We start from the raw sequence: 12,764 nt of genomic DNA, 5'->3' as shown, positions 1-12,764 counted from the left end.
ACTATTACTCTGGCCTTAGAACAGAAATATGGTATATCTTCTTCATTACCTTGTCCATCAAATTAAAAATAGTTTCCCTGTAAAATCTACCCAGCATTTGGTATACTATCAGAAGATGTTTATTGATCGAACTCATCTTTATTGATTGAATCCATTTTTATGCAATCTAAGGAAGACAGCCTGTAATAATTTATTCCCATTCCCTGGGACTACATTAAACTAAAAAGTTTCTGCACTTCAAAATAAGCAGTCACCAAGATACAAAGACAGTACATGGAATTAGAAAAACTGTTCATCCAGTACCCATATGGTAAGGGGTTAATATCAAAGACAACCAAGGCACAGGTAGACTTTTACAGGAAAAAAAAACCATCAAAAAATGGAAATGTGGAGAAGAAATGAACAAAAACTTTCTCAAAAAAAGAAATTCGAATGGCCAAAAGACACATGAAAAATGCTCTACATCACTAATTAGCAGGGAGATGCACATCAAAACAATGAGATATCATCTCATATCACCAAGACTAGCACACATACAAATGAACAAAAACAACCAGTGCTGGTGTGGATGAGGGGAGAAAGGGACCTTCATTCACTGCTTGTGGGAATGACGAATGGTTCAGCCTTTTTGGGAAAACAATATGGACATTACTCAAAAAATAGAAATTGAGCTCCCATTTGACCCAGCAATACCTCTTTGGAAATATACTCTGGGGGCCTAAAAATACACAGCAGAAAAAAATTTTTTTTTACTTTGATGTTCACTGCAGCACTATTCACAGTAGCCAGAATCTGGAAACAACCTGAGTGCCCAAGAACAGACGTATGGATAAAGAAACTATGGTATATCTACACAATGGAATACTACACAGCTGTTAGGAAAAATGAGGTCATAAAATTTTTCTATAAGTGGATAGAGTAGAGAGTATCATGCTGAGTTAAATGAGTCAGAAAGAGAATGACTGCATTTATTTGTGAGATATAAAAAACAGTCTGAAACTAATATCAAAGGTTAGGGAAAATGGGCCAGGGGACTGATCAATGGTTAGTCAATGGTGTGGGAGATGGAGGATAGTTAAGGTAGAGGAGGATCCATGATGACAATATTAGTTGGAAATGATCACTCTGGACAAGAACTGAATGTTGAAGGCAATTAAAAGGATATACATTGTAAAAAACTAAAACTCACTGAAGGGCGAGTGCACTGGCAGGCTCTCCAGGCGGCTCTGTCTCACCGCCCGCGTTCAGTGCCCTGGAGCCGCAGTGTGTGGACTGGATAGGGACGGCCAGTGGTCAGGGACAGGCGATGGAAGAACGAGGACCAAGCTGGTTGCTGATTAGTTACCGTTTATTCAATCTTCAATCTTTCTCATCGCCCGCACTCCCAGCTCCGGCCTCTCTCTGGATCAACTGCTGCTTCTTTCTGGTTTCTCTCATCTCTCCTCCTCCTACTTGTCTCTCCCCCCTTGCCCTCTAGGCTACACCCAGCCAGGTAGCAAAATCAAAATAAGAAAGCCCTTCCTGAGGGCAGGGCATTCCAAAGCCCTTCCTCACTCTTAAGGTTTTTTTCTTTTCCTTAGTCCAGGAACTTATTAACATCTTAATACTAGTTATTTTTGTATGGACATAGCAAGGGATACATTGAGGCTTGCAAGGCAGCTCTCCTGGCAACATCTTGCCACAGGCTCAGACCACAGCACTCAGGCCAGATTAATCATTCCTCACCCTAGCAGGATCCGAATCTAGTTATCACTGTTTGGATCATGACAACATTTGTCCATGATCAAGCTCTTAACTTATAGTTAAGCATTAGGTACTTTGGCCAGGCCCATCTCAATGCCAGGGTAGCACACAACTCACTGCTTGCCCTGGGTCCTTCTCGTCCCACGTCGTCGGGACCCTGCTTTGGGGATGCTAGGAAGTAAGGCAGCTGAGGCTTAGGTCAAGAGAACAGATGACTTGGAGGAAAATAGCATGTAGAGTCAAATGACTCCCAGGTTACAAAAGCATAACATTTGTTAAGTCTTCCTGTGTCCATACAAAAAGGACTTGCTATGAATAAACTATGCAAAGGACTCAAGGAGAAGAGAAAAACATTATTTACAAGTCAACAGAACACTAAGAAAGAAGCTACAAATAAACACAGAGGAATGGGAGCACTGTGATGGGAGTAACCCAATAAACCTAAACTACCTGAAGCTATGTTATCCTACAATACATGATAATCTTTCAGCATCTATATCGCAAACCATAATGCCTAAAATGAGAGACAAAAGGAGAAAAAAGGAGAAAGCGCAATCTTGGAATGCAGCGGCCTCTGGCAGAAATACCTCTGGTCTTAATACCAGAATCCCAAAACTGGGCGGCCAATTTCACAATGGTGCAACATCATATGCTCATTGTTATCATCAATAGAAACCATACGGATATAATGATGCCAATCTGAGAGGTCTGACTGTTGTGAGGAAAACTACAAATAATGATAGTGAGTTTTTAGTCAAAAATTGAATGTTATCATAGCAATAAGAGAGTTAGTTGAAAATCATCTGCCACACAAGTAGAGGGGAGAGAGGGAGGGAGGGTGTCTGGGGTTCTTGGTGGTGGATCATGTGCACTGGTGAAGGGATGGGTGTTTGATCATTGTACGACTGAGACTTGATCCTGAAAGCCCTGTAACTGTTCTCACGGTGTCTCAATTAAAGAGCATAAAATTTAAAAAAAAGAAAAAGAAAAAGGAGAGAGTTGCCTGCCATACAGGCAGGCAGGGGTGAGGGGTGGCTTAAAGGGATAAGAGGGAAATTTACACTGGTGAAGGAATGGATGTTGGAACATTTTATGAATGAAATGCAACCATAAACAATTTTGAAATGCTCTCACAGTGGCTCAATAAAAATAAAAAAATTAAAAATAAATTCCTATTCTCATTACTAGTGATAATGCAGATACATTTTACTAAACATCAACTAGACATGCTGTCATTGGATTTTCTCTTGAATTTAAGTAATGGATTCTCTTTGGAAATGGTGTGATCGATAAAATAAGACACCAGATGTAAGATAAAAACAGTTAAAACAGATATAAGAATTAGAATTGATGTGAATAGCATCTCTCATGTGCAAAAAAATATTATCTTGATTCAAACTATAATCATGATACCAAAAGGAATAAAATGTGACCTCTGCTGTGTTAACCACAATAAATACTGAGAAAGAATAGAGGGGAGATTCATTCCAATCAAGATATCAATTTGGGTAAGCAGAGCTATTTATAATCAGGTTCTTCCCAAAATATGGTTGTAGTAAAGAGACCACAAATACTCAGAGGCAACAGAAGCTGAGATCCGGTTATTAGTAGGAAGCATATCATGTAAGAGGTCCTGGTGGCGAAGAGGATAGGGTATTTTAGGGATTAAGGGGATACACTGGGACAATAGTGAAGGGTTGATGTTGGAATTTTTTGTGCATGAAACCCTGCCATTGCCAGTATTGTAAATCATAGCGCCTAAAAGAAAATTTAAAAATAGTTGTTGGCACTTCAGGAAACTATGTAAGCTTTTTGGAAAAGAAAGAAATTATCTGTCCACAGACATTGTGTTAAGAATATCCCTGATGGAAGAACAGAATTTTGATTGGCAGGGAATGTGGAGCTGTTCCCTTGTTCACTTACGAACATCAGGTGATTGATAAATCTTTAGGAAAATCAGTCCAATTGCGATGACTTATTGATGCTCATCAGTACTGAGGCTATGATGACATATTGAACTACATTGAGGAGAGGAGATTGGAAATGGTTGGGACAATTCCACTAAACAGTAAGAACCGTTTGAATGGTGCTCCCTCCAAAATTTTTATTTTTATTTATTTTTTGCTTACAACAGCTTTATTCATAAACTTTATTGCCTAAACTTGGAAGAAACCTCTATGCTCCCCCCCTTTTCATTGATTCACTGTGAGATACAGCCATAAAGTTTTCATGCCTGAGCCTAGATCTAGCGTTGCTTTGGTTTGAGTGATGGCAGGACTGGCATCGAAATGTCAAGTTTAATCAGAGTAAAGAGAAAGAGTATTGTGCAGGTTGTCTGCCACACAGGCAGGGGAAGGGGGTGGGATGGAGGGATGCTGGGGATTTTGGTGGTGGAGGGTGTGCACTTGTGAAGGAATGGGTGTTTGATGATTGTGTGATCGAGGGATTTTGGTGGTGGAGGGTGTGCACCAGTGAAGGAATGGGTGTCATCCCAGAGTCTCACTGGGGCAGGGGGAAGGAGAAGGGCTGGCTCCTCCCCTGTCCTGTCGTGAGGCCTGGCGTTTAGTGCCACTATCACCCCATACCTGGAGTTTTCGTTGAGTTCTAGAAGATGGAGGCAGCCGGGATTCTTAGGGGGCAGGCGGAGGGACAGCACCCGCTCCCATCTGGAGTGGCCCGGCTAAAGTGGCCTATTGCAAAGGCTGGAGGCATCTCTGCAGCAAGCTGCTCGGTTTCCGAGATTCGTGTGTGTGTGTCTCTCCAAAATTTTTATGTTAAAGCCCCAACCTCTAATAAGACTGTGTTTGGAAAACAGGACCTCTAGAGGTAATTAAATTTAAGTGGTGACTGGAATATGTTAGCAACAGCCTTCCACTGCAATTACTATAGAAATGTAAAAGTAGAAGATATCTTTATATCTCTGAAAGTTTTACTATTGGGGCTGGAGACAGTACAACAGTTTTTGTCTTGCTTGTGGCTAATCATGTTCAATTCCTGGCACTACATATACTTCTTTGCATGCCGCCAAAGTGATCTCTGAGCACAGAGCTGGGAATCAGTCCTGATCACCACTGGCTATGCTCCCCCACTCCCTGCCCAAACTCCAAACTTAAAGTTTTATTATTATTTTTATGTTTTGTTGTATAACATCATCATCATCATCATCATCATCATCATCATCATCATCATCATCATCATCATCATCATCATCATCATCTCTCCTTTTGCCTCCATCCTGGTCATCTATTCTATTTTATTATAGCTAAGAATGAAGCTTTCTGTGTGTGTGAAAGTCCCAAGGTGATTGAAGTATCTTTCATGCTTCACAGAATCCTAGAATGTTCTTTCCTAAGATGTTCTGGTTCTCGGGAAGCAGCCATACCATCTGCCTCTACATAAATGCAGTGTTTTCCATCCCTAAAACAGTGTTTGTTCCTACTATAGGATATCTACATGTTTATATTAGAAAATTTGACTACTATAGAAACGTAAACAAAAAATAAAGAACTTCATACTTTTGCTCCCGTGTTGTATTGTTAATATTGGGTGTCAAATGTAGTAAACCATTTTTCTTCTTTTAGTTAATGCATAATTATTTATTATATTAGCAGTAATATTATAGGTAACACTTAAAGTTTTTAAGTTTAAAGTCTCTTGTGAGTTTTCTTCTTCTTCTTCTTCTTCTTTTTTGATTTGTTTTTTTGGGCCACAGCTGGCAGTACTAAGGGCTTGCACTTGGTTCTGTGCTCAGGAATTACTCCTGGCAGGATTTGGGGGACCATATGGGATATTGGAGATCAAACCTGAGCGGGATCATGTGCAAGGCAGGTGCCCTACTTGCTGTGCTATCACTCTGGCTGACCCCATCCTATGGGCTTTAAAAAAAAAGTTGGGAGCATACCCAGTAGTGCTCAGGGAGTTGGGAGGAATTAAGGATTATGCAGTGCTGGGGATTAAACTCAGGCTTTCCACATGCAAAGCATTTGCTCTAGCCCTTTGACCCGTATTACCAGCAATAGTTTTTTTTTTTTTCCTTTTCTGGATTTTATTGGTGAATTCCTGGATTAGGAATAAAATCAAGGAAATAGTGATTTTATTTTAAGAAAACATTTTCTTAATTTGCAATAGATGGGCCGAGGTTCAACTTTGCTCTTAGGAAGATGTAAAAATCCTATGAAATTATGTTTAATAAATTAGGTAAATTAAAACTGAAATATTATGGGTCTGTGGAGCTAGCACAATAGGGTGGGGCATATACTTTGCATGTAAGAGCCCTAGGTTTGATCCCTGGCACCACATGATCCCTCAGTTATCACTGGGAGTGGCCTCTGAGCTCCGAAGTAGGTGTATTTCCTGAGCAACATCAAGAGTGTCTCAAAAAAAAAAAAAGAGACTTCCCCACAAAAAAAAAAAAAAACAGAAATGGTTTTTGTTGTTGTTGTGTTTGAGCCATGTCTGGCTGTGCTCAGGGCTTCTTCCTGGTTCAGTTCTCAGGGATCATTGCCGAAAATGCTCAGAGACCATATGAAGTATCAGGGACCAAACCCAGTACCCCTACTGGCTGTAATATTTATTTCTCTGGCCCCAAACCCTGAACTATTAAAGTATGTAATTAAAATCGAAGCTTATTTGTTTTTTAAAGAGGTGTAGATCATATTCACAACACTATTTCATTCTTGGATTGATATATTTTTCTCTATTTTTAAAAATAATCAGAGTTTAAAGAAACTAATTATTTAGTATTATTAAAAATGATTAAAGCGCAGTCCTGAAATATATTGCCTCTTGAGATAAATGAGAAAGTCAGGGCCATTGTCCTATCTGGTTGATTGGTACTTTACTTCAGACTGGTAATGCTTGACATCAAAGAAGGCTCACAATTTTCTTTGTTTTTATTTATTCCCTGTGTTGAATTGGTTTTCTAATTATGATATTGTAAACCTATATGGATGATCTTGAGATATGCTTATCATTGAATGCTATGACTGAATGATAAATATCTTTTGTCTTTTTAAAATTGCAGTTGACTCATGTTGCCCAGGCAAGCTTCCAGGTTGATGCCTTCGGAACATCATTTATTCTGGATGTCACGCTAAATCAGTAAGTCTGTTGAGCTGCATTACCCATTGAATCTTTTCTGTCTTTCTCTAAAGTTTTGTTTTCTTATTATATTTTACTTCATATTTCAAAATTGGTAAAAAATGCACTTAAAAGTGATTGAATATTGACTAAATTATAAAGTGGAAAGATAATAGGAAATGATATCTATTTGAAATTGAATGATGGAAAAGAATTCAAAGTTGGAAAATGGAGGCACTAAGCAGGCATTGTCTGTTGGAGCTGTGTGTACATGAAACTCATGATCAGTAGAAGAAACAGGGAAAAGATGAGAAAATACAGGGTAGGACTTGCTATTATATTTTATTACAATAATATGTGTACCTAAGAGAAAATGAGTATCACTAGATTCTGGGAATTAAACTTTTGGTATTGAAATGTCTTTTTTGTTTATTTCTTTGGCCACACTCAGTGTTGTTCAAGACTTATTCCTGGCTCTGTGCTAAGGGATCACTCCTGGTAGGCTCAGTGATCCTCAGGGCACCCTAGAGTGTATTGGGTTTCAAACCCAGATGAGCTAAGACAATGCCCGAATCATAGTACTATCACTATTGGGGATCAAACTTAGATGAGCTAAGACAATGCCCGAATCATAGTACTATCACTCTGGTCCCTTGTAAGTTTCCAAAGAAAGTATGAGGGCTCGTGGAACTCCAGTGTTTGGTGGCCAAGAACCATTCCCCAAGCCGGCCCACGGCAATGGACGGATGAAGGACCCGGAATGGAGAAACTGGGCCCCATGCTGGTTGGTAGACAGTTTATTTCTCTCCTCTTCCCAGCATAGTCCTATCTCTCCCCTTACAGCACAATCGTTATTGTCTTTTTGGTCATAGTCCCAATCATTGTAGTTCTATCATCCTAGTCTCCTCATACACCTGGAAGTCCTCTAGCTCTTTACATCTTCTGTTCGTTGTAGTCTCATGGTCCCTTCTTTCCCCTTACAGAATAGTTTTATAGCAATCATGAAGGGTGGGGGTACACATAGGTGGGGTTGAGCATTGTCATAACAGCAAACAGAGGTAAAGCCACTCCTTCAGGGGAAGTTCTAGGAGATTAACTCAAAGATAAAAATCTCATCTGAGGGTTCAGCACTCTAGATTTCTAGGAGATCTTCTCAAGAGTGGGGATTCCATCTAGGATACTTAGGTTTCTTCTTTCCTCAGCTAGTAATCCATTTAAACAATCATAGTAAATTTACTTCTTATAACATTTCAAGTCATTTTGTATATATTAAGCTTAGTGGTTGATTCTTCTTGTGGACATCTCACTATGTATCCCAGACTGTAGTCCTCAGGCCAGGTTACTCTTTCCAAACCACAACAGGGTCCTTATTCAGTTACTTCTTTTTGGGTCATGATGGAGTTTGTTCCATGACCATGCTCTTAACTTACTATACTTCTTATGGCACTTAGCTTGTCCCTTTCCAATGCCAGGATAGTTCACAGCTTGCCCTGGGTCCATCCAGTCCCTTTGTTGGGACCCTCCTTTTGGGGGTGTTAGGAAGTAAAGGCAACTGAAGTTTAGGTCAGGTAAATATGATAGATGCCCAGGAGTAAATATCATATGAAGTCAGTTAACTCCCACATTGCAAAAATATAGCATCAACTGTCTTCCTGTGTCTATACAAAAAGGACATTGCTAAACCATGCAAGTGACATAAAGGAAAGAGAAAAACAATATAGGTTTTTTAGTGCTTGATGGAATTGGGTGTGCCTCAGGGGCACTGTTGTGGGATAACTCAATAAACCCAAGGTCCCTGTGGAAGGAGCAAGGACAACTCAATGTTAACCAAGAGTTCCTGAATATATTTTTTTACATCAGAAAAGAGATTCTTTGTACTTAGTGATTTAGAGCAGTATTTTTCAATCTTTTTCTGACTGTGACCACAACGTCAAACTAAATTCATCCCTGTTCCCCCTTTGTGATTTTTTTTGCCTGTTGTCCCCTTATAATATCCTAGGACACACATGACTGAGAATTGTTGATTTAGAGGACTGACTGCATTGGTGTGTGATTCAAAATAATGCTATTATTAGATACTTTCAACTTTGATGATTAGGTCACCAAGAATTCTATAAATACTGGAAATTTTTTTAAATTAATGAATCACCATGAGGGTACAGTTACAGATTTATATATTTTCATGCTGTGTTTCAGTCATACAATGCTTGAGTACCCATCCCTCTACCAGTGCCCATTCTTCTCTACCGATGACCCCAGTATCCCTCCCACCCACCCCACCCTGTCTCTGTGGCAGGGCATTCCCTTTTGTTCTCTGTCTCCTTTTGGGTGTTGTGGAATTTTTTATTTACTACATAGAATTTTAGCTGTGGGGAAATAGGATTTTAGAATTAGAAGTGGCTTTTCAGAAATTGTAGTAAATCATTTGTCCTTGAGTGAGTGTAGTGTTTTAAGTCATGTAGGACATTTTATTGTGAACTTGTAAATTTATTTTGATGTTTGGGTCACATCCAGTGGTGTTCAAGACTTACTCCTGGGTCTGTGTTCAGGGATAACTCCTTGCAGGCTCAGGGGGACCACATGAGATGCTGGGGATCAGACCTGGGTTGGCCCCAAATAAGGCAAGTGCCTTATCTGTTGTATTATGATTCTGGCCCCATTTTTAAAAAAAGTATTTGCATCCCATTTACTACTGTGGACAAGTCAGGCTCGGACAGGGTTCTGTCAATCATTGTTTCTGAGCTCTGCAGTCACTATTTTTGACCACATCTTTGCTAGATAGAAGCAACTGTTTCTCAGTAAGGCAATCTCCATTTATATTAATGCAGTATAAATTTGAACTAAGCATTATAGTGTATTCATTGTCTTAAAGTTATTTGTATCATATATTTTCCTTATATAGCAACTCTCATGGCAGACACTCCTGCCCCCGTACCAGACTGTCTTCCTGGGTGGGGGTCCCCTCAGAGGGGGGGTGGGTTGTTTCCCTCCTTGCCCCAAGCAGAGTCCCATCAGCTGAAAACCTGCAGAACCCAGCTACAGCCACTCTCCACAGGCTCGGACGAATTTCACACATGAAGGAACCGACAAAGGAACCCAGGTATGCAGGACCCATGGCTGAGATATCCAAGCCTGGTGCCATGTAATCTCATCAACGGCCAAGATCCAGAGATTATAAAACAAAGCTCCCGGAAGAGAGCCATGCAGAATCTCGAAGGCAGAGCCGGCAAGCTACCTGTGGTATAATCAATATGCCAAAAACAATAACAATAATGGTCCTCATTCCCCTGACCCTGAACACGACAGGGTGGAATGAGACATTACTGGCGCCTGCTTGAGCAAATCTATAAGCAACAGGATGACAGTTATATAGTGATACAGTGAATAACTCTCATACATATCATATATATCATATGCCTGTGTATATATGTGCATACATATATATTTGCATACATATGGATACACGTGTGACTCATCAAATTGCACAGCAACTTCCATGTTGTAAAGTTTTAAAAAAGTAATTGTAAAGAAATATAGACTCCTTAGAAAAATAATGAAAAAAGCTAGAGAAAAATACTCACATAATTTAACTTCTAAAAAAGTGGCCTTATTTTAAGTTGTAACATTCTCTGCCATCATTGCCATATTTTATTTTATTATATTATATTATTATATATCATATCATATTATATATATTCTTATTATATTATTATCAGCTATTTCCTTTTAAAGATAATATTCATCAACATTTCATATGTAGGTCACCTCATCTGTAATTGTCAGTGTTTCATGTCACTAGTTTTGCTGTCAGCATCGACCTATGTTCAAATAATACTCCATGTTTTAAATTTTTGTTGTATTTTCTTCCCACAGTGATGTAAGCTACTTAAGGATAGAGATTGTCTTTCCTTTACTGTTATATCTTTAGAATAGAATAAACTTTGTGATGGGAAATTATCCTGGCTTGGAAAACAAAGATTGAGGGGCCAGAGAGCTCAACAAACTGAGCACATGCTTTTCTGTTCATTAAATTTTTTTAAAATTATTTTTTCTGTTGAATCAAAGTGAGATATAGTCATAAAGTTGTTTCTGATTGAGTTTCAATCATACAATGTTCCAACACGAGTGCACAGTGTTCCCTTCACCAGTACATATTTCCCACCACCAGTGTCCCCAGTTTTCCTCCTGCCCACCCCCCTTTGCCCTGCTCCCACAGCCTGCCTCTATGCCAGACACGTTTAGAGCTTTTCACCTCTATCACTCCAGCCCCTGCCATCCCTTATTTTCGTTTTAGGCACTGTGGTTTGCAGTACTAGTACTGAAAGAGTATATCATTTTACCTCCTTTCAGCACTCAGTTTGTGTCCAGTGATCATTTCCACCTGTCACGGTCATGGTGGTCCCTTCTCTGTCCCAACTCCTTCTTCCCATTGGTGACAAGCTTCCTATCATGGACCATTTCTCCTGGTCTTCTTTCTACTGGTTTTGGGTATTCAAATATTATGGTTTTTTTTTTTTTAAAATTTATATCCCACAAATGAGTACAATCATTCTGTTTTCCCTCTTCCTCTGACTGATTTCATTCTGCATAATACTCTCCCTGTCCATCCTTGTATAAACAAATTTCATGACTTCATTTTTCCTAACAGCTGTAAAGTGTTCCATTGTGTAGATGTGCCATAGTTGGTCTATCCACTCATTTTTTTTCGGGCACTTTGGTTGTTCCCAGACTCTGGCCATTGTGAAGAGTGCTGCAGTGAGTACAGAGAGTGGTGCAGATGGCTTTTCTCCATTGTGTTTTTGGGCCACTAGGGTATATTTCCCGCAGTGGTTTTGCTGAGTCATATGCAAGCTCAATTTCTAGTTTTTTGAGGAATGTCCATGTTATTTTCCAGAAAGCAGTGAAAGAGTCCTTCTTTCCCTGTATGTACACTCACCCTTGGTTGCTTTTTTCCACGTGATCTAGTCTTTGTGGAGCACGGTGATGTTTTGATTTGCAGCTCCCTGCTAATTAGTGATATAGAGCACTTGTTTTTATGTTGAGTACATGCTTTCTATGTGGGAAGCCAGGGTTTGATCCTCAGTACTGCATAATTCTTTTTTTAAAAAAAAATTATTAGTGAATCACTGTGAGGCACAGTTACAGACTTACAAACTTTTGTGCTTGCGTTTCAGTCATACAATGATCGAGTACCCATCCCTCCACCAGTGCCAATTTTCCACCACCAATGGTCCCAGCATCCCTCCTACCACCCGCACCCAGTCCTCCCCTTACCCCACCCCGCCTCTGTGACAGGGCATTCTCTTAGCACTGCATAATTCTTGAGCACAGAGCTGGTAGTAGTCTCTAGGAGCAACTGGGTGTGGCACAAAAACCAAAAAATAAAGTAGAAAAGAAAGGCTGGAATGAACAAGTAGGAGGAGAATACTATTTATTAGTGAGGAAGAATGAGGTCACAAAAAACGAAAAGGAAGAAAGTGTGAGAACTGGCTTCTAAAATATGTTTAGATGGAATTTAGAAATTCTTCTATTCCAGTGTTTTATCTCCTGCTTCCTGTAAATCATTGGTCCTCAGGATACCTCTGATTTGTTGTTGTTATTGTTTGTTTCTAACATTTGTAACACCATGATTTTCAGTACTCAGTAGTTAATCATACTTATTGTCCAGTCCACCTTACTTAATTTGGAGAAATCTGAGCCATACTTCTTGTTCCTGAAGGAGATGCACAGTACATATGGCCATACTTATTAGAGAATGAGGTTTAGATTATTATGCAACTTCTTTTGAGATATTATAACCATTGAGGAATATTTCCTTGTTACTGTACTGGAGATATGAAATTATTAAAAGTGTAGAAGTATAAATAAAGATTGCCTGATTTGAGAAAAAATTTTTTTTCAATCTGGGATGTATATTGCCAAAGAGGTAGGTCCTTATTCGC

The 12,764-nt window shown here is 39.4% G+C and overlaps 1 protein-coding gene across 17 annotated transcripts in view; it reads left to right on the top strand.

Annotated features, from left to right (window-relative positions):
• The window catches only part of ADAM22 (ADAM metallopeptidase domain 22), a 286,474-nt gene that overhangs the window by 52,460 nt on the left and 221,250 nt on the right, over positions 1-12,764 (top strand). For all 17 annotated transcript variants that reach the window (XM_055121250.1, XM_055121246.1, XM_055121258.1 and 14 more), the window contains exon 3: positions 6,767-6,843. In XM_055121250.1, coding sequence (XP_054977225.1) covers positions 6,767-6,843 — 77 coding nt within the window. The remainder of the gene's footprint in view (positions 1-6,766; positions 6,844-12,764) is intronic.

This window comes from Sorex araneus, chromosome 1 (genome assembly GCF_027595985.1).
Source record: "Sorex araneus isolate mSorAra2 chromosome 1, mSorAra2.pri, whole genome shotgun sequence".
NCBI classification, from domain to species: Eukaryota; Metazoa; Chordata; class Mammalia; order Eulipotyphla; family Soricidae; genus Sorex; species Sorex araneus.
This window is presented reverse-complemented; position numbering and strand designations above follow the sequence as displayed.